Source organism: Aspergillus brunneoviolaceus (assembly GCF_003184695.1).
Source record: "Aspergillus brunneoviolaceus CBS 621.78 unplaced genomic scaffold BO95scaffold_71, whole genome shotgun sequence".
Lineage (NCBI taxonomy): Eukaryota > Fungi > Ascomycota > Eurotiomycetes > Eurotiales > Aspergillaceae > Aspergillus > Aspergillus brunneoviolaceus.
In genome coordinates, this window is record NW_020290801.1 from 86,090 (window position 1) to 103,777 (window position 17,688).

Sequence of the window (17,688 nt, forward strand, 5' to 3'; positions counted from 1 at the left end):
ATGCATGGATTGCATACCACTTGACGGGTCTGGACTTTTGTGTACTGGGTTTTTTTTCGGAAAGGGCCGGTTTTGGGTGGTTGTGCGGATTAGCATGTTTGATGAGATATGTGTACGTCGATCGGATGAGTATGCTCCGTGAGTATTGATGATGTGAGTTGTGTGTTATGTTGTGGGTTGATCATTCTATGTGAGACGGTTGATCGGTGCCTGATGATGTAGGTGAGGTGAGGTGAGGTGAGGTGAGGCCTTTCAACCTTCCACAAGTCTACTTCTTCTTGTATCTTGTTCTATTGACCGATGCGATAAGGTGACTGGCTATCTATGCACATGGGAATTTTAACAAATATCATCAAGAATCACACAAAAGCAAAATCATTTCAATCAGGATAGGTATCTTTGCATAAACACGATGCTCCCCCGACGCCGAACGACAAGACAAAAATATTTCCAAGGGCGGGATTTCCCACCGGAGGTGCGGATTATAGGTTGAGGGCAGTGTAATGATTGAGTCGCTCCAGAGAGAAGACAATCACCGCATCACTGGCGGCCGCCCCTCCTTATTCCACTTGACCCGACTCTGCACCCACTCCACCGCCTCCTGCACGCCGGACCCCATCAGCGCACTCACCGGCAGCACGCGGCTGTCGCGCACGCCCGCCCCGGACTCACCCTCGAAGACCTTGCGCACGAACCCTTCCTTGATGCGGACGACCTCGACCGAGTCCTCGCGGTCCTGCTTGTTGGCCAGCACCAGGATGGGCACCCCGGCGACGTCCGCGTGCTTCAGCACCGACTCCAGCACCTGCCGGCACTCGTCCAGCCGCCCGAAGTCGCTCCCGGGGGCGTTGATCCCGACATTCTCGGCTGTGAAGGTCACGTTCGTCGGGGAGGTGGATCCGAGGTCACCGCCCTCCTCGTCCTCGTCCTCGTCCTCATCGTCTGCAGCTGCAGCTGCAGCTGCCGTTGCCGTCTTGCTGCCGTCATCGCCAACAGCGGCAACGCCCCCGCTCGCGCGCCGCCGCTGCGGGAGCCGCGTGATGTCCGGGTCCTGGCCGACGTCGGCGCTGTCGACGACGAAGATGATGGCGTGGCAGCTGGCGTAGTAGCTCTGCCAGAGGTTGCGCATGGAGATCTGGCCGCCCACGTCCCAAATCTTCAGGTACATGTCCGGCAGCGAGATGGTGGCGACGTTCTGGCCGACGGTGGGGACGGTCTTGCCGATGCTGGCGGGGAGGAGCGAGGCCGGGAGGCTGCCATCGGCGCGCGGGGGCTGGTAGAGCGCTTTGATCTGGGAGAGGAGGGTGGTTTTGCCGGCGTTGTCGAGGCCGAGGAGGAGGACGGAGTATTCTGGTTGTGGATTTTTTATCAGAATCTGGACGTGGCGACTGGAGAGAAGCGGGGGAAGGAAGCATGCTCACCCTCTTTACTCGTAGCGTACATGTACAGCGACTTGGCGAGGTGATACATGGTGTGATTGGGTGGGGGGGGGGGGGTTGCAACAACCCCTCCGAAAGATCCGGATTAAGTTGGATGGGAGATGAGTCGCGGAGTGTCGATCATGTCATGGCAGCGTCGTGGTGGTGCGAGATGCGCTCTTCTCCTTCCTGTCTTTCTCTTTCTCCGCTGGGGTCCTGCTTATCGTCAACTGGAAGGCGAGGGCGAAGCCAATGCGGGAAGGGAGGCTCCGCGTCAGCCTAGCCTGTCTGTCCGTTCCGTCCTCCGTCCTGAAGTGGTAAGCAGGGCTTGGGTCATTGCCCTGAGCCCTAATTGCCCGAAGCGTTGACCCCGCAGAGGAACTTAACCGGCATGTGAAATGCAGGGTCGATCCGTTGCCTGTCAGTGGAAGAAAGAGACACTACTCGTACTTAGATGATGCAGGAGGCAACCTGCAGGCGCGGTTTTCTGTTATTATCATCAGGAGATGGTCATGACACACTGAATGGTGTGATTTTGGAGTTGGTGGTGGTAGTTACTCAGTATAAGAAGTCAAGAACAATGGCCGAACATCTTCAACTTCTCCTTCTATACTTCCCGATGCATCTTTCTTCCTTGTTTTCCAACCCCAGGTTCATCTCACTCTCTCAAAGCCGATTTCCTTGGCTGGGCGGGGGCGGAACCACGGCCGGGTCATGATTACATATTCTCATCGTATTTCTAGAAATATTCCCCGATTACGGCCAAATCCCGACTTCTCCTCCAACGGTGTTTTGTCAGCGAAAATCGAACGGTCCCATTGTCCGCCTGCGGAATCGCCCTCCTCCTCCTCCTCCCCCCAATCCCTCTTCTTCTTTTCTCTCACCATCCTCTTTCCTTTCTTCTATCTTTCTCCTCCAGCTCTTCTCATGTAACGGCCGCTCGATGGCCTTCCGCTCGGCATCTGTCTGCTTTTCCGCTGGGATCCACTGATCGCATTCCCCGCGCATGTCTCCGTCAGCATGCCCCGCGCTGGATGGGCGGCCGGCGGTCTCCCAGCGGCCTTCAATGGATAGCACTGACACCATCATTGTCGGTATGTCGTCATTTACATCCTCGCTCCTCGCAATTGGACCTTCCGTATGACACCAGGCAACTCTAATCCTCCTCCAGGGAACGGCCCGTCAGCCATGATCCTGTCCTACATCTTCCATGGTCATATTCCCTACTATCAAGCCGATCCGCCGCACCCGGATCCCCTGCTGCATGCCAAGCTGCTGCAGAAACCGGCCCTGCTTCAGGCCGACGTGAACAAGCTGACTGAGCATTTTGCCGCCTCGCGCTTGTCCTACTCGACCCAGGCCCTGCCGGTCAATGTGCTCCTCGACACCCTGGTGCGACCCAGTCTGGACGTCGAGGAGCTGGAGTGCGTCACCAACGTCGAATGGCGGTACGAGCCTGAAAAGGCCGTGCCTCATTTGGTGTTTGGCGACGCCGCGTGCGCTGGCGGTCAATGGACCGAGAATCCCATGCCTGCGAGCTGGGACATCCAGACCCTGAGCTATGCATCGATGTTGTCGCTGCCGGGGTATTCGTTCGCCGACCACCACCGTGCAGTGACCGGGAAGGATCTGCCGGAATTTACGCGGCCCAGCCGGCAGGAGACGGCGGATTACTTCCGTCGGTATCCCGGGGCCGTGCACATCGGCGATGTCTTCCGCTTCAACGAAACCCTGTCGGGGATCTCGCGCACGGACCAGGGCTTCTATATCCGCTCCCACAATCTCCATTGTAAACACCTGGTCCTGGCCACGGGGATCTTCACCGAGGTGCTGCAGCCGAGTCCACTGCTGCAGCCCTTGCGGTCCCTCGAACCGGTCCCCTCCATCCCGTTGCTGGTGATCGGCTCGGGATTCTCTGCGGCCGATGTCATCATCTCCGCCCCTAAGGATCAAAAGATCTTGCATGCCTTCAGGTGGGATCCAGAAGGCCGGCCATCTCCTCTACGGGGCTGTCATCACCAGGCTTACCCGGAATATGCCGGAGTGTACCGTTTGATGAAACGGGCGGCGTTGGCGGCGGCCCCAGCACCGCCCAAACGGGGCAAGATGCGACGGACGACGTCAACGCCGTTTCTAGAATCGCGGAAATGGGACGACGTCTACGAGGGTCTTCCCAATCTGGAGATTGTCAACGTCGAGATGGAGGCCGACCAGGCGCTCGTCACGTTCCGTCAGCCCGACGGGCCAACCTTCGTCCGTGCTATTCGTGGGCTGGTCTATGCCACGGGCCGTCGCGGTACACTGAAGTATCTCGATCCTTCTCTGCTCGCGGAAGTCTTGGGTCGCACAGACGCGGACTCGATTGTCACCAACCAGACTCTACGTGACAAAGCACTCAATGACATGGAGGTGGCGCCGGATGTCTTCGTCATTGGGAGTTTGACCGGAGACTCTCTGATCCGGTTCTCCTACGGGAGCTGCGTCCAGGCGGCAGGCAAGGTCATCGGAGCGTCAACGGGACAGGACTGGGTTTGGAACAGCTCGGCTCATACCTCGCGTCCATCCTCGTCCTCCGTGGGGGTTCTGCGGGGGCTTGACGGACATGACGTCTATCCGGCCGGGGCAACTTGGTCCCAGGGCGACGAGGATCGATCGGTGTTATATACGATCCCGGAGCGGATCTTGCCCGGCGGACTATGGAAATGGCTCCGAAAATGGTGGAATGTGAATTGATATGGGTATGGTGTACATGATAAGATCTTATGTACAAAGGCCATAGATCTGGCCACGGATTGCACTGTTTATAATAGACATGATCTACTGCGTAGATTGCATATAGCTGTGGCGGTTTATAAAGCCAGAGATATGATACTTGCTCAAACTTGAATATATGAATATCTAGTATCATAACATGTGTGACTGCTGAGAATATCACCCATATACATCAACCCCACTCAACCCATAATCTGCAACTGGTCGTCCGGCGGCCATCGGGTCTGAGCGAAGCTGAGACACCGCTTGATACTCTGGAGATACTTGCGGGTGCTCTCGTCGCTCAGAATATGGGCCTGCTGATCACTCTGATGCAGCTTCTCACGCGCCGAACGCTCGTGGATACCCACCATGGTCACACCGATGGGCCACGCACTGCCAACATCGACTCGTTAGCCAACATTCCAACCTGTGAAAAAGAAGAAAGAAAAGGGACATGGAACATACGCTTTCCCAATACTCAACCGCAAATACGCATCATTAGCATCGACATAGCGACGCAGCTGCGCCTTGTGCACGATCTCGACGACATGCTCCAAGACGCCGGCATCGAGATCGCCCTTCTCGAACTTGCGGAACAGCGGCTTCATATTCTCGCGCGACTGCACCATGGCGTTAAACGCCTGCCGGCCCTGCAGACTCTGCTTGACCGAGACATCGCGGTTCGCCAGCGCGGCCTCCCACTCCTTCAAGACCATAGTGAAATACGAGGCCAGCTGGCGGAACAGAAACTTTTTGCTGGCATCATCCTTCGGGACTGTCGCGGGGATCTTCATCTCCACCTCGGGCACGAGCTCCAGCGTCGTGGGGATCGGCCCGTCCGTCCACTTCTGTCGCTGCACCGCCTCGCCATCAGGCCGGTGGTCATCCTTCCGCACCACCCGCCAGTACCGTCGCGCGCGCGCCTTCTCCCCCTCCCCGAAGAGCGTCACCGGCTCCCCCAGCTCCCGCAACCGCTGCTTCACCTCCTCCACCGAGAGCGCCTCTTCCCCTGGCCCTGGCCCTGCCCCCGCCCCCGTGGCAACCTCCTCCCCCTCTGAGGGAGTTGACTCGGGCAGCCCCAGCCGCCGCCTCCTCTCCCGCTCGCGCAGGGCATCCTCCTCCTCCTGCCGCCGGCGCGACTCCTCGGCCAGCCGCCGCTTCTTGTCCTCGCGCTCGCGCCGGCGCGCGGCCTCCTCGTCCTCGGCCTTGCGCTTCTGGGCGTGGCGGGCGGCGCGCTCGGCGGCCAGGCGGGCTTGTTCCTCGTTGTAGGCGGCCAGGCGGGCGGCTTCGAGGTCGGCGCGGCGGGTGTATTTCTTCGGTTCGCTCGATGTCGTGGGAGTGGGTGATGGGGAGGGGGTTTGGGGGTTGGCGCTGGCTTTGGCCTTGGAGATTTCTTTGGACATTAAGGCAGCGAAGTCCATTTCTGCGGTCGGGGACGAATGTTCATGCGTGAGTGGATGTGTGTTGTTTGGGACGAAGGGAGGGAGGTAAGGTTAGAGAGTATGAGTATGGGCTTGGAGGTGTTGGAGAAGGTTGTAGTTAGACGATAAGATTAACTAGTACCTACGGTATTGCCGCTGCGGGCGGCGGTGATCTAGGAGGGCGGTCGGGCGGTCGGGCGGCCAGGGCAGGGCGGAGAGTTACCTACCTGCAAGCTACAAGTTCCGCGCTTCCACGGCTCTCGCTCTCCATGCTACACCCACCTACCTACCTACCTCTGCCTTACCTTACCTTACCTTACTTCAACTCCAACTCCAACAACTCCAATAACAGCAACAACACAACCACCAGTCCACCCTCCACTCGAAGCCACACCACCAACCACGCCGACCAAAGCATGACCAACAACTAAGTAGCAACTAACAACCACCCAACCCCTACCAAAGAACCAACGCTGCCAGAAACCCGCCAAAATGTCAATGTCCCGCCAAACCACAACCCCCTTCCACCTCAAACTCTTCTACCGCCAATCCACCTACCACCCTCTATCGGACTTCTCCCCGGCCAGCGCCAACCCCGCCGGCCGCAGCGGCGGCCATCTCCCCGCCCACCACCTCCAAATCTACACCTGGCCGAGCTGCTCGCTCCGCGAACTCGCCCACCTCCTGACCTCGACCCTGCCCCACCTCCTCCCGGAGGTGCCCATCGGCACCCGGCTGAGCTTCCGGCTGATCTACCCGGACACCAAAGGCGCGGCGATGAATCTGGGAGAGCACGGAAGGGGACGGTATCTGGCCAAGGAGATGGGGAGTGTGGTTGTTGCGCCGAGGGGGTATGATGATGACACTGATAGCAATGAGGGGGGGAAGGGGGAGGGAGGTGGACATGGCTCAAAGGCGAGGGCTGCTGCCGCCGGCGCATTCAGAATGAGCGGTGCGGATGCGGAGAAGACGTTGCAGGATTTTCGGTTCGTGATTGGCGATTATGTCGATTGTGCGATTGTGCCGCCGCTGGAGGATGGGTCGGTTGCGCCGCCGCCTCCTGTTGGTTCCGGGGGTGGCGGTGGTGGTGGCGGTGGGGGGATGAGGGCGTTTCCTCAGGGGGGGAGGGAGGAGAGGTCGTATTTTGGACGGGGAGGCGGGAGAGGGGGACGGGGGTTTGGCGGTGGGCTGAGGGAGAGGGAGAGGGAGAGGGACCGTGATCGAGAGAGGATTCCGCCGGGGGATTGGAGGCGCGGGGAGAGGTTGCCTGAGGGGGCCGGTGGTGGTAGACGGGAGAATGGCGGGAGGGAGAGGGATAGAGATGGGGGGAGGAGGGGGTGGATGCCTTATTAGTTGTTCAGTGGGTTTCCAGTGAAGGGTTGAGGTGGTAGTTTGGGTAGCTGGGATTGCAGGCGTGTACGATAGTGAGGGTTGAGGGGAGTGGAATGGATTATACCTCGTTTCTAACGGCTATGGAATTGACTGCCTGTCCGGTTTAAATGCTCTGAGATAGAGCAGATGGATCCTGCATCTTAGATGCTTTCATATACTGTACCTACTCACCGATCCCAACTACTATCAGCCACCAGTACACCCCGAGCACGACAAATTCCGTCCCCAATAAAACAACGAAACGAAATCAATTGCACCGCGGTATAATAGATACAACCCAGCCCCCATCCTTCTGCCCTACTATCTCTTCCCACCAGATCATCACCCCTCTACCACTCCACAATCGTATCTCCCTTGCGCTTGCCGCGCAAATCGTATTTGCCCTGTCGTCCTTAATTAGCCACTCCCCTCACCACCCCCTATCAGAAAACCACATACCTCAGTGTTATACGCCACATAGCCCAGCGCCCCCGGGATCAGAGCCATGTACAGGAAAGAGAACCAGGCATGGCGCGGCGTCCACCGGAAGTACTTGTACCGGTTGGCGGTGAGGTCTGCTTGTCATTAGCATGCCCCCGTAAATGTAGCTTGTCGATTCGAGCTTGTCGTTCCACTGAATGGAAGCGGGTGCTATTTCTTCTGGGGGGAAAGGTTTCACGGACCGTAGTATTTCTGGAGGGCCGGGTCGAGAATCAAAGCTGTGGGATAAAGTTAGTTATCTTGTAGCAGTGATAAAGGGGGCAGGCGAGGACGTACACTTGCTGGGGCCGGCCATGGTGGCGGATGTGGATGTGGATGTGAATGTGAATGGGCTGGAGAAGGTCACGGCTTGTGCTGCTGCTGCTGTCGCTGCACTGATGGTGATGTCGCGGGTGAGGGAACGACGTTGCGGGTCATGTGATGGGTGCGTGCACAGCTGTGCTGCTTAGTCAGTCACTATGCTGCACTGTGCTGTGTACTGCTGAGTCAGCAGTTCTATGAGGATGCACAGGCTGCAGGGATTATTTACTTACTAGATCCTTCGCAGCTCACCCACTCCTCATTTCAAGGAATAAAGGTGCAGCACACTAAGCAGCAGCATGTGAAAGACCCCTCGCCAAAAAAAAACATTCGCCGATCTCATCATCCCCGAAAATTGGGGAAAGACTGTCCCAAAGACTGGAACAAAGAACACAACGGCAACCCCACCGCCATGACGCAGTATCACAGGTTCTACGCCTACATCCGAGGTTCCTTTCACCAGCGTCCGAGCCTTAAATGATAACACCCCTTTTCCCTTGCACATCCAATCGCTTCTACACCCACCACACCGTGACAAACTCCAGAACAGAACGCAAAATGACCGACCCCAACAAAGGCGCCAAAATCACCCTCTACTGGTATGCTCCCCTCATCGCCCCGCACCGCACCGCATCGCACCGCAACTAATCCCCCGGAATCAAGGCTCGCGCAATCCCGCTCCCACCGCATCCTCTGGCTCCTCGAAGCGCTGCACCTCACCTACGAGCTGAAGATTTACCACCGCGGCGCCGACAAGCTCGCGCCCCGCGAGCTGAAGGAGATCCACCCGCTGGGCAAATCCCCGGTGCTCACCGTGCAGCCCGCGGCCGCCGCCGTCTCCGGGCAAGAAGGCGATGGCAACTCCAAAAAGCCCATCGTGCTGGCCGAATCCGGCCTGATCATCGAATACCTCCTCGACCACTACGGCGCCAACGCCGACGCCCCGCTGATCCCGGAGCGGTATGCCGCTGCTGCAACCGAAACAGTCGGCGGCGAGACTGACTCGTGGCTGCGGTATCGGTACTACATGCACTACGCGGAGGGCTCGCTGATGCCGTTTCTGGTCATGCAGTTGGTGATGGATAGTGCGTGCCCCCTTCCCCCTCCCCCTTGGATCGAAGATACTGGGGGGAGTTTTGTTCTGAATGCTAATTTGCGGCCGTGGAACAGCCGTCAAAAACCCGCCCATCCCGTTCTTCCTCAAACCCCTGCCGCGGGTGGTGGCCGGGCAGGTGGAGAAGGCGTTTCTGAATCGCAATATCGCCGCGCATCTGGATTTTCTGGAGGAGCAGCTGCGCACGAGTCCCGGGGGTGGGCCGTACCTGTGTGGGACGGCGCTGACGGCGGCGGATATCATGATGAGTTTTCCGGTGATTGCGATGGCGGGCCGGCTGTCGATGGAGGGGTATCCGGAGTTGAGTCGGTATGCGGAGTTGTTGCAGAAGGAGGCGGGGTATGTGGCGGCTTGTCGGAAGATTGAGGAGGTGGATGGGAAGTTTGAGGCGTCTCTTTAGGTCTTTGCCTCTCTAGGTCTAGGTGTTGAGCGTGATGAAGTGGTTGTATGTATGTATTTCAGGATCTTAATGTAATGTCTGTCATTCCACTGCATTCCTTTTTTAGAGAATACTATGTATAGGGTAGTATAGTACACCGAAACATATACCCCTGCCAGCGCCCTCTCTAGCTATATACAGCACAGCACGATCAACGCATGCCCCTACCCCTAACTTACTTATACTCTAATATATAACCCCTGCAGCCAAACAAGGCAAGCAAGCAAGCAAGAAACCCTACAGCTTAAACTTCCTCGCAATCTCCTCCTCACTGAACCGCCGCGTCTTCCGGCGCAACATCTCCGCCTTCTCCTCCAGCGTCATCCCGACCTGCTCCCCCATGGGCACCAGACACTTGGCCAGATGCAGGTAATCCTTCCGGAGGAGGCGGATGGTGATCATGATGTAGTCAATGTTCCGGAAGACGAGGGCCTGCTCGGCGGCGTAGCGGCGGTGCTGGCGCAGGAAGGCGACGGGGTGGTCGCGCCAGTGGCGGCGGGGGTTGAGGTGGTGCGAGGTGTGGTAGCCGTCGTTGTAGCAGAAGCGGTTGCTCTGCCGTCCGTTAGTATGCGTATCGGTAGGAGGTTGCGCAGCCCTCCCTCCCTCTCTCTATGGAGGAACACGTACAGCCACATCAATCAAGGTAATACTACTCCGAAAGTCCGAATCCGGGTCGATCTCATCGACCAGGGCATGCTGGCCCCAATTGCCGACCATCAAGCCCACCCGCAACTGCAACACGGGCAGCAGCAGCACGAACAGCGTCGGGCGCCACCCGCCCCACCGCCACGCCGCGGCGATCATGGCGTACGTGCCCAGCTCCCACAGTCCGGCCTTGGCCGCGTTGGCCAGCTGCCCGCGCCGCAGGAAGTAGGCGGGCAGCTCCACCCACACCAGGAAGTAGAACCGGGCCACGTAGCAGGCGAAATCCCGGGGGGAGTCGCGCTGGTACCGCAGGGTGCTGGAGAGGTCGCGCGGCCCGTTGCCCTCGACGTGGTGGTGTTTGACGTGGTGGTAGAAGTAGGAGTTCCAGGTGTGGCCCATGAGCGGGTCGAGGAGGTAGGGGAACACGGTGTCGAAGAGCACCGCGAGCGGGTGCGCGCGGGTCAGGATCCCGCCCATGTGGATGTGCTGGTGCATCATCAGGGTGTAGGTGCCCACGTAGTAGGACTGCATGAGCCAGTGCACGAGGCCGTGCCACCAGTGGAATGTTCCGAAGAACAGGTACAAGGCGCTGGGGATGGAGGTCGTAAAGTACAGCAGCAGGTGGGTCAGCATCACCACGTCGGTTTCGACCCGCACCAGGGACCGCGCGGCGCGGATGTACGGCTGCAGGAGGCACTCGTTCAGAAGGGTGGGGAGTGAAATGGTGAGCTGCGGCAGGTCCCAGGTTACGAAGACGGTGGGCGTGAAGCTGCTGCTGGAGGGGCTGTTGAGGGCTGCGAGGTGCGTGATGGTTGCTTGGGTTTCTGAGTCAACCTCTTCTTCTTCATGCCCTGTTGCGCCGTTGGCGCTGTTGCCATTGTCATTGCCAATCACGTTTGCTGTACCCGAATTTAGCTGGGGATCATTTGCTGGGGGATTCCAATGGGGAGTTACGGTTTTTCTTCCCGGCGGCTGTGGCTGTGGCTGCGGCCGCGGCCGGGGCTTCCGCTTCCTTGAGCAGATGCTCCAGGACCAACCGGTCGGGGACCGTCAGGTTGGGGTCTATAAAGGTGGCTGGATCCATGCTGCTGTTCTGGAGCTGTGGGAAAAGCGGGAAAATGAGCCAGCCTGGAAGGACACAAGCTTTAGGTTGGATTAAGACCCCCGGGGGGGGGCTGATAAAAAGGGGGGAAGATTGTCGAGTGGATCAGCCGATCCTTGGCATGTCAGATCGGTGGAGTGGAGCCGGCTGGAGCTGGCTGGAGCTGGCTGGATAGAGGGGACTATAACTCGGGAAGCTATAGATGGGAAGTGCGGAGGATGTGCAATTCAGCAAGCAAGAGAGTATAAGTCGAAGCTAGCACCATTCGACTCATGGGCAATGTCATGGCAGGCATATCATGCTGATTCCTTCGGTCGGATCCAGCGTGGTGGGCATCAGCTCATCAGATGATCCCAGCAACCCTAATTTCATTGCGATTCCGGGGATTCTCAACCCGACTGCAGCTGCGGACCTGACGCAAAGATAAGCAGACCAGATTCGATCTGCAATGGAACGTAGCTCCATGCACGGTTAAGCTTAAACCGGTGTAACCCCGATTATGCCGAGCAAAGCCAGGGACCGGTGATTGAGATGACTGGGATGGACGACGTCATTACTTCCCCTCTTGTACTTCTGTACCACTAAGTGACTGACTGGTACCACCTCAGCCCACAAGGTACAGACAGTACTTCTGCCCTGTACCGTACCTTATAACAAGGTAAACTTCCCCCTTCCCCTCAACCCCTCCCCGCATTTTACACCCACACCTCACCTCACACAACACCAATCCCCTCAACCTCAACTTCACCCTCACCCTCACCCTCACCACCCCCAAAATGAATCTCACCCTCTTCTCCACCAAATCCTACGACACCCACTACTTCACCACCACCCTCACCAGCCTGCAACCCACCCTCCCCGAACCCATCACCCTAACCGCGCACCCCTTCCCGCTCACCCTCTCCACGGTGCCCCTTGCGCGCAACAGCACCGCCATCTGCGTCTTCGTCAACGACAGCCTCCCGGCCGCGGTCCTCCAAGCCCTCTGGGACATCGGGGTGCGGGCGATCCTGCTCCGGTGCGCGGGGTTCAACAACATCGACCTCCCGACGGCGGAAGCGCTCGGCTTCTTCGTGGCCAACGTGCCGTCGTACTCGCCCGAGGCGGTGGCCGAGTTCGCGGTCGCGCTGCTGCAGACGCTGAACCGCAAGACGCACCGGGCGTACAACCGGGTGCGGGAGGGGAACTTCAACCTGGAGGGGTTCCTGGGGATGACGCTGCACGGCAAGACGGTCGGGGTGGTGGGGCTGGGGCGGATCGGGATGGCGTTTGCGCGGATCATGCGCGGCTTCGGGTGCGAGGTGGTGGGGTTCGATCCGGTGCGGCAGCAGCAGCAGCAGCAGCAGCTGGAGGGAGCAGGTGGAAAGGATGGGAATGTGGAAGACAAAGACGAAGACGAATTCACCACCCAATTGGCAGGCCGGTACGTCGCCACCGTCGCGGACCTGCTCGCGCGGTCCGACATCGTCAGTCTGCACTGCCCGCTCACCGAGGCCACGAAGCACATCATCAACGCCGCGTCGCTGCGCGGGCTCAAGCGCGGCGCCATCCTGGTCAACACCTCGCGCGGCGGGCTGATCCACACGCGCGACGCGATCGGGGCGCTCAAGGCCGGCACGCTGGGCGGGCTGGCGCTGGACGTGTACGAGCAGGAGGGCGATCTGTTCTACAATGACCACTCCGCCGAGATCATTCATGACGACACGCTGATGCGGCTGATGACCTTCCCCAATGTGCTGGTCGCCGGCCACCAGGCCTTCTTCACGCAGGAGGCCCTGGGCGAGATCGCGCAGGTGACGCTGTCCAACCTGGCGGATTTTGTGGGCAGGCGGCCGTGTCGGAATTCGTTGGTGCGCGAGGGTCATTTGTTTGTGGAGGGGGATAAGCAACCTGTGCGGTTGTAGGTGCCGGGGTGTTGGGGGTGGTGATGGTTTCGGTGGTGGACGTTGTCTGCTTGGGATATGAGTTTGGTTTCACGGCAGTCTCTCGTGACGAATTAGTCCGATGTGAACATCATCTAGTGTTAAGGCTCGTCCTGTATACGTCCGAGAGACTGATGGAAGGCGAAATGTTACTGATTACAGCCGTCGTGAATGCTTCAACAAGCGTTGCAGGATCACCTTTCCTGATACCTGTTTCCACATTGCCTGGCGGAGTCAGCCACACAATCTTCTAGCAGAGGAAGAACCAGGCAGCTTGTAGCATCATAATCAATTTCATCGCGAAATTACACGAGCTGGTCAGGGACGTTGGATACGGTGGATGCTCTACTCGTGCCAATTTGCAATAGCCCCTGATTCTGCTGTCAGTGCCCTTTGTGCCTTATCAGTCACCTCTTGAAGCAAGCCGCTGTAGATGTGAAATATCTTTGTAAGCTACCCTGCTTCAGTAAAGTTATATTGACACGAGCCTTACTAGGATTGTTAAAGCTATCAAGGTCCCAGATTATCTTAAGCCGGAAATATCGCTAATCGAGCTCGCTACTGAAGAGCACTGTATATGCTCTCTTATATTAGAGTAAGTCGATCTAAAGCAGTCCGTCGAGAGTTATGTAAAGCTTTCGAGTACAGAGGTGCTAGGAGAACTGGGTGGTCGCAATATGGCACGAGTACTTTGCTGTACATTCCCATTTATGTGATCGCTGACGCTCATCTCGCCTATGAGACCACGAAGGTTGTTTGTGAGTTCGAAGGGTGTAAGTGATCGGCCTTCGGAGCTACTGCCTCGACCAGTATGTGTACCCCTCCGTCGGGCCAGCCCTGCAGCCGGACTACTTACAGCGAACCACAGCTAGGCCCGCACAGAGCAGAGCTCCTAAAGCTCGTCGTGCATGCGCGCGAGGTCCTGGAGCCATTCCTCGAACGCCGTGATATTGTATCTCGGATCGACGATATGCATCTTCGCTCGCCGCGCAGCCCCCACGGCCCCCACCCAGAATGGGTCCACCTGATCCCGGACAAGGGGCCTCCGATCCTCCGGGATGGCCAGTTGTAGAGCTTGTTTGAGGGTGTCAATGGCTGCCTCCGATGCGTCTCCGCTGATGATGATCGCCCGAAGATACTGTGCGTCACCCGGCCCGAGGATCTGTTCTTGGATAAAGCCGTCAAGGATGCGACGGAGATCCTCCACCGTGTCCTGTTGCTAGCGACAACGTACCAGAGTTAGCCAAGGCTTTCCTCATATCTTTGATCCAAAAGGAGCCGTAGACTCCTCTACTAGCCTGGTAGCGGGGCCAAACTCACCTTTTGAGCACCCTCATCGTCCTCCTCCTTCCCGCCCGCCATCACCACCACCACAAACTCCCCATGCCGCCCTCGTTGGTACAGCTCACTATCATCCGTGTCAACGTCGGTTTCACCGACCAGCCCGGCATACAGATTCAACCTTCCATCCAGCCCATAATCCACAAACAGAATCACCGCCGTCTCATCCATCAGATCGCAGTCGGCCGCCTCGCTGATCCCCAGAGCCCGGCACGTATCTAGCCCGTACGCCAACCGGGCGGTGTGCAGGAACTCACGGAACTCCCACTCGTATTTCACGGCCGTGGCGTTGGATGCAATGATCGTGGCCGTGAGGTCGCGGTGCGGTCCTAAGCCGATATCCCGTGGGAGGCTGATCGCCGTGATGTTGACCGGGTAGTCCAGGAGCTGCGTGGCTTGATCTTTCACGTCTTGAAGGAGATGACCGATCATTGACGCGTCGTCCAGGGTGTGTGCAGATTGTGAAATCTGTAGGGCATGGTTCCTGTCGTCAGCAAAGCAGGAGAGGGTCGGGTGGTTCAGTCAGGGTTGGTGGTGTATCCCGCGGGGTGGGGAGGGAACCCCACCTGCTCTCCCTGCAACCTTCGTGCAATTGCTGCATGTAATACTGGTATGCTGGAGGGGCGAAAAGCTTGACCAAAGGGACGGCTTCGTCGTTTCCATTGATATAGGCGGCTATTCTGCAGAAGGAGATGTGAGCAAGGGTATAGATGAACGAAGATCGGGGGAGGGAAAACTGAAAATGGATGGATACATATATCTCTGGCTAAGGTGGACGCCCAGAGCTGCAGTTCGACCAATAGAGTCAGTGGGTATATTATCATTGGTAAACACAAGAACAGTTATGAGGGCAGACTCACAGTATCCTCCAAATCCCATGACACATTTTGGAAGATACAGAAGGTGAAACCATACGGTAAGTAGTATAATTGTCCGAAGCATGTTGATAGGTGGAATGTTCTGTTGTGATTATAGAAGAGGGAGAGAGAGAGAGAGAGAGAGAGAGAGAGAGAGAGAGAGAGAGAGAGAGAGAGAGTGTGTGTGTGTGTGTGTGTGTGTGTGTGTGTGTGTGTGGGATTGAGTGTGAGGGAACAGCTACAGTGCGGTAGAGATCGAGAAGAAATACTTTTCCTGCGGCTCTTTGTTTGCACTCACTTGTACTTGTGCAACATTCACCTCCTCCCCCTATCCCCCTTATATCAATTTGGACTTAGCCCCCCCCCCCCAGTTTGCACACGCAGAGGACGACGATTTGAAACATGGGGAAGCACAAACGCGGGTGTAGCGTCGAGCATCGGAATCGTGATACCAACCTTTGGAATCCCAACCAGGCCCATTGTCAATAATGGTCGACGATGTTCACGAGACCTGGAGCAAACAATTGAGTGGGGGCGGGCAATTGGCTCGAGGGCCCGGACAGATGCATCCAGGGCTCAAGGGCTGCCTTGAGCTATTGCCAATTGTCCTACTCATCTCTACAAAGGGTAAATGGACAGAGGAATAGACGGTGGAGGGGATGACAATGATGGCTGTGAATGCTGATGGCATACTTGCCCCCAGCATAGGCATAAATAACAGAGCAAAATCCAGCTTCACTCGGGGTTTCCGCCTCTTCGATCCAAACGATCAAGGCGAGTCCAGCACTGTGTCACGATGTACGAAAGACGTCTTTTTCTATGCTTGTTTCTGTTACCCTTTTCCTTCTGCTCCCCGGTCGAGAATGCCGCCCGTGAGGATGTTCTTGCCAAAGCGACAAAGAATTACCAGGGAATCAATTAGGATCTTGCAGCCAACGACTGCGGAGGATCCAGGTTCAACACCCTGGTGGAAGCCACTCGGATGGCCATCCAGCTCACCGAACGCCCAAGCCAACCGGTGAGTACGCCGGGGTGGAACCGCTTCTTCCTCTCCGACAAGCATATCGAGAAAAGGGAAGGCTGGATTGTAGGTGCTCCTTCCAAACCCAGTGTCCATGCGCCTCCTGCTCAAGCAGCACCGTAAGCTGATGGAAATGAACAACATTAGGGGCAAGGCACTCATTATGCGAAAGTGCTGGGTAGGTCCCCAATCTCCTTGTTCCGGTGGCCAAAAGAACTCATCGCGCTTTCAGGAATCATGGATTCGTTTTATCAGTTCCCAAGTAAGGGGAAGGATAGGAATCCCGACAAAAGAATTATGTATCGCTGTGACGGTCAGTCGGAGATATGCAGACAGCTCCCAAATGCCGCGTAAGTGCAGTGCAGTGTGTAGTGCAGGGCTTGCAACATGATACCCACTTCGAAACTCTTGCTGACGCTTTTTGTTTCTTTGTTTTGACGCACCTATCTAGAGCAGTCACCGCCATACCCTCAAGAGGCAAGAGTGGTCAGTGAACCCTTCTGGCTTCTAGTCGACAGTGTTATCCATGCCCTCTTATCCATCGATACTGAGAATTGACACGTCTCGGGAAATGGGAGATACACTTCTGCGATCAATTCTGGGCCGTTGGTCACCTCAAAGACAAACGCCGAAAGAACTCCCCGCAGGACTTAGAGACTCTGAAAAGTTTCGAACATGTCATCGCCCACGAGCTTCTGCACTGTGGTGTTGTGACAGGTAGCAGTCAGAGGGCTATTGATAAGAAAGCCACCCTTCCAAGCTAGCCAACAGAAGTGGTACGTACCTTACCGGTGGTCATGGCTGTTCAAAATCGTTGCCAGCAGAGGACACTGATCCAGACGAACAGGACGTATACGGAGCCAGTCGGTGTTCCGAGTACGCGTGGCTGTATGCAGATAAGAAGAAGGCCAATTTCATAGTCAAGGAAAATGGTAAGTCCTGAGTCGTCTGAGAGGAACATAGCTAATCGACGTGCTAGCGGATAAATATGCCTGGTTCTTTACCAACAATTGGTTCAACAAGCAATGGAACTGGCATGACGATGGGGAAGGGCGATGAAGCCAGTATTGGTGGTGGCGAGGTGAGGAGGTCACCTGCTATCTAGGTACGCTTATTAAGGGACTACAGCGAGCTCCCACGGTCAAGTGGGAGCAGGGCATCTTGTGGAATGGGCCGGCCTGTTGAAGAAATGGATCGAGCTGTGGGTTCCCTGTAGCCAGCTGGGCCGTAAGCCTGGCCCAGGGTCAACGGGGTATACTGCATAGCGCGATTCGCTTACATCGACCATCTTACTTGTATGAATCCGTATACGACTTTGTGTATGAGTTCTTGCTTTATAGACTGTCTCACTCACTGGACTCATGTTGTTCGTATAGATTCTTATATAATTCCTCATCAAGTTGAAAACTTGCTTAGACATTCTATTACTGGTGAAAATATACTACTTGTGGGAGAGCACTACCACTGCCATCACGGATATCA

The 17,688-nt window shown here is 56.9% G+C and overlaps 11 protein-coding genes across 11 annotated transcripts; 5 read left to right on the top strand and 6 right to left on the bottom strand.

Moving 5' to 3' along the window:
* Positions 1 to 273: 273 nt before the first annotated feature.
* On the bottom strand, positions 274 to 1,861 carry BO95DRAFT_446424 (ADP-ribosylation factor family protein). The gene is made up of 2 exons (XM_025587377.1): positions 1,422 to 1,861; positions 274 to 1,350 (listed from the first exon to the last, which is right to left on the bottom strand). The coding sequence occupies exons 1-2, from the start codon at positions 1,468 to 1,470 to the stop codon at positions 533 to 535; spliced, it is 867 nt and encodes a 288-aa protein (XP_025438496.1). The 5' UTR covers positions 1,471 to 1,861; the 3' UTR covers positions 274 to 532.
* On the top strand, positions 1,236 to 1,794 carry BO95DRAFT_446425 (uncharacterized protein). The gene has a single exon (XM_025587378.1). It carries the CDS (start codon positions 1,562 to 1,564, stop codon positions 1,784 to 1,786), a length of 225 nt encoding a protein of 74 aa, XP_025438497.1. The 5' UTR covers positions 1,236 to 1,561; the 3' UTR covers positions 1,787 to 1,794.
* A 177-nt stretch (positions 1,862 to 2,038) lies between the features above and the next one.
* Positions 2,039 to 4,306, top strand: BO95DRAFT_446426 (uncharacterized protein). Its single transcript, XM_025587379.1, has 2 exons — positions 2,039 to 2,512; positions 2,590 to 4,306. The coding sequence occupies exons 1-2, from the start codon at positions 2,485 to 2,487 to the stop codon at positions 4,149 to 4,151; spliced, it is 1,590 nt and encodes a 529-aa protein (XP_025438498.1). The 5' UTR covers positions 2,039 to 2,484; the 3' UTR covers positions 4,152 to 4,306.
* On the bottom strand, positions 4,294 to 5,715 carry BO95DRAFT_397174 (mRNA splicing protein PRP18). Its single transcript, XM_025583770.1, has 2 exons — positions 4,638 to 5,715; positions 4,294 to 4,565 (listed from the first exon to the last, which is right to left on the bottom strand). Exons 1-2 carry the CDS (start codon positions 5,591 to 5,593, stop codon positions 4,373 to 4,375), a joined length of 1,149 nt encoding a protein of 382 aa, XP_025438499.1. The 5' UTR covers positions 5,594 to 5,715; the 3' UTR covers positions 4,294 to 4,372.
* Positions 5,716 to 6,085: 370 nt separating this feature from the next.
* BO95DRAFT_467309 (SAP18 family protein) lies at positions 6,086 to 7,129 on the top strand (the record flags this gene model as incomplete). Its single annotated transcript, XM_025589279.1, has 2 exons — positions 6,086 to 6,686; positions 7,107 to 7,129. 2 exons carry the CDS (start codon positions 6,086 to 6,088, stop codon positions 7,127 to 7,129), a joined length of 624 nt encoding a protein of 207 aa, XP_025438500.1.
* BO95DRAFT_252785 (NADH:ubiquinone oxidoreductase 6.6kD subunit) lies at positions 6,945 to 8,174 on the bottom strand. The gene is made up of 5 exons (XM_025581448.1): positions 7,999 to 8,174; positions 7,742 to 7,901; positions 7,648 to 7,683; positions 7,424 to 7,539; positions 6,945 to 7,368 (listed from the first exon to the last, which is right to left on the bottom strand). Exons 2-5 carry the CDS (start codon positions 7,758 to 7,760, stop codon positions 7,315 to 7,317), a joined length of 225 nt encoding a protein of 74 aa, XP_025438501.1. The 5' UTR covers positions 7,761 to 7,901; positions 7,999 to 8,174; the 3' UTR covers positions 6,945 to 7,314.
* Positions 8,010 to 9,347, top strand: BO95DRAFT_446427 (glutathione S-transferase). Its single transcript, XM_025587380.1, has 3 exons — positions 8,010 to 8,364; positions 8,429 to 8,850; positions 8,936 to 9,347. The coding sequence occupies exons 1-3, from the start codon at positions 8,324 to 8,326 to the stop codon at positions 9,277 to 9,279; spliced, it is 807 nt and encodes a 268-aa protein (XP_025438502.1). The 5' UTR covers positions 8,010 to 8,323; the 3' UTR covers positions 9,280 to 9,347.
* On the bottom strand, positions 9,348 to 11,267 carry BO95DRAFT_446428 (fatty acid desaturase). Its single transcript, XM_025587381.1, has 3 exons — positions 10,918 to 11,267; positions 9,946 to 10,862; positions 9,348 to 9,870 (listed from the first exon to the last, which is right to left on the bottom strand). Exons 1-3 carry the CDS (start codon positions 11,045 to 11,047, stop codon positions 9,556 to 9,558), a joined length of 1,362 nt encoding a protein of 453 aa, XP_025438503.1. The 5' UTR covers positions 11,048 to 11,267; the 3' UTR covers positions 9,348 to 9,555.
* Positions 11,268 to 11,754: 487 nt separating this feature from the next.
* Positions 11,755 to 13,438, top strand: BO95DRAFT_446429 (2-hydroxyacid dehydrogenase). The gene has a single exon (XM_025587382.1). The coding sequence runs from the start codon at positions 11,842 to 11,844 to the stop codon at positions 12,967 to 12,969; it is 1,128 nt and encodes a 375-aa protein (XP_025438504.1). The 5' UTR covers positions 11,755 to 11,841; the 3' UTR covers positions 12,970 to 13,438.
* A 441-nt stretch (positions 13,439 to 13,879) lies between these two features.
* BO95DRAFT_467314 (uncharacterized protein) lies at positions 13,880 to 16,248 on the bottom strand (the record flags this gene model as incomplete). Its single annotated transcript, XM_025589280.1, has 4 exons — positions 13,880 to 14,206; positions 14,308 to 14,812; positions 14,895 to 15,008; positions 16,022 to 16,248. 4 exons carry the CDS (start codon positions 16,246 to 16,248, stop codon positions 13,880 to 13,882), a joined length of 1,173 nt encoding a protein of 390 aa, XP_025438505.1.
* A 721-nt stretch (positions 16,249 to 16,969) lies between these two features.
* BO95DRAFT_252841 (uncharacterized protein) lies at positions 16,970 to 17,238 on the bottom strand. The gene has a single exon (XM_025581449.1). It carries the CDS (start codon positions 17,165 to 17,167, stop codon positions 17,012 to 17,014), a length of 156 nt encoding a protein of 51 aa, XP_025438506.1. The 5' UTR covers positions 17,168 to 17,238; the 3' UTR covers positions 16,970 to 17,011.
* Between the last annotated feature and the right edge of the window lie 450 nt (positions 17,239 to 17,688).

Bases quoted from the DNA above. Each gene is read 5' to 3' on its own strand.
- BO95DRAFT_446424 (XM_025587377.1), bottom strand. From the start codon at position 1,470: ATGTATCACCTCGCCAAGTCGCTGTACATGTACGCTACGAGTAAAGAG. The intron at 1,351-1,421 runs GTGAGCATGCTT...ATCCACAACCAG, and splicing joins GTACGCTACGAGTAAAGAGG to AATACTCCGTCCTCCTCCTC.
- BO95DRAFT_446425 (XM_025587378.1), top strand. From the start codon at position 1,562: ATGTCATGGCAGCGTCGTGGTGGTGCGAGATGCGCTCTTCTCCTTCCT.
- BO95DRAFT_446426 (XM_025587379.1), top strand. From the start codon at position 2,485: ATGGATAGCACTGACACCATCATTGTCG. The intron at 2,513-2,589 runs GTATGTCGTCAT...ATCCTCCTCCAG, and splicing joins CACTGACACCATCATTGTCG to GGAACGGCCCGTCAGCCATG.
- BO95DRAFT_397174 (XM_025583770.1), bottom strand. From the start codon at position 5,593: ATGGACTTCGCTGCCTTAATGTCCAAAGAAATCTCCAAGGCCAAAGCC. The intron at 4,566-4,637 runs GTATGTTCCATG...CGATGTTGGCAG, and splicing joins CGGTTGAGTATTGGGAAAGC to TGCGTGGCCCATCGGTGTGA.
- BO95DRAFT_252785 (XM_025581448.1), bottom strand. The intron at 7,540-7,647 runs GTCCGTGAAACC...AATGACAAGCAG, and splicing joins GGCCCTCCAGAAATACTACG to ACCTCACCGCCAACCGGTAC. The intron at 7,369-7,423 runs GTATGTGGTTTT...TAAGGACGACAG, and splicing joins ATGTGGCGTATAACACTGAG to GGCAAATACGATTTGCGCGG.
- BO95DRAFT_446427 (XM_025587380.1), top strand. From the start codon at position 8,324: ATGACCGACCCCAACAAAGGCGCCAAAATCACCCTCTACTG. The intron at 8,365-8,428 runs GTATGCTCCCCT...CCCGGAATCAAG, and splicing joins GCCAAAATCACCCTCTACTG to GCTCGCGCAATCCCGCTCCC. The intron at 8,851-8,935 runs GTGCGTGCCCCC...GCCGTGGAACAG, and splicing joins CATGCAGTTGGTGATGGATA to CCGTCAAAAACCCGCCCATC.
- BO95DRAFT_446428 (XM_025587381.1), bottom strand. From the start codon at position 11,047: ATGGATCCAGCCACCTTTATAGACCCCAACCTGACGGTCCCCGACCGG. The intron at 10,863-10,917 runs GTAACTCCCCAT...ATTCGGGTACAG, and splicing joins AGCCGCCGGGAAGAAAAACC to CAAACGTGATTGGCAATGAC. The intron at 9,871-9,945 runs GTACGTGTTCCT...AACGGACGGCAG, and splicing joins TTACCTTGATTGATGTGGCT to AGCAACCGCTTCTGCTACAA.
- BO95DRAFT_446429 (XM_025587382.1), top strand. From the start codon at position 11,842: ATGAATCTCACCCTCTTCTCCACCAAATCCTACGACACCCACTACTTC.
- BO95DRAFT_252841 (XM_025581449.1), bottom strand. From the start codon at position 17,167: ATGTTCCTCTCAGACGACTCAGGACTTACCATTTTCCTTGACTATGAA.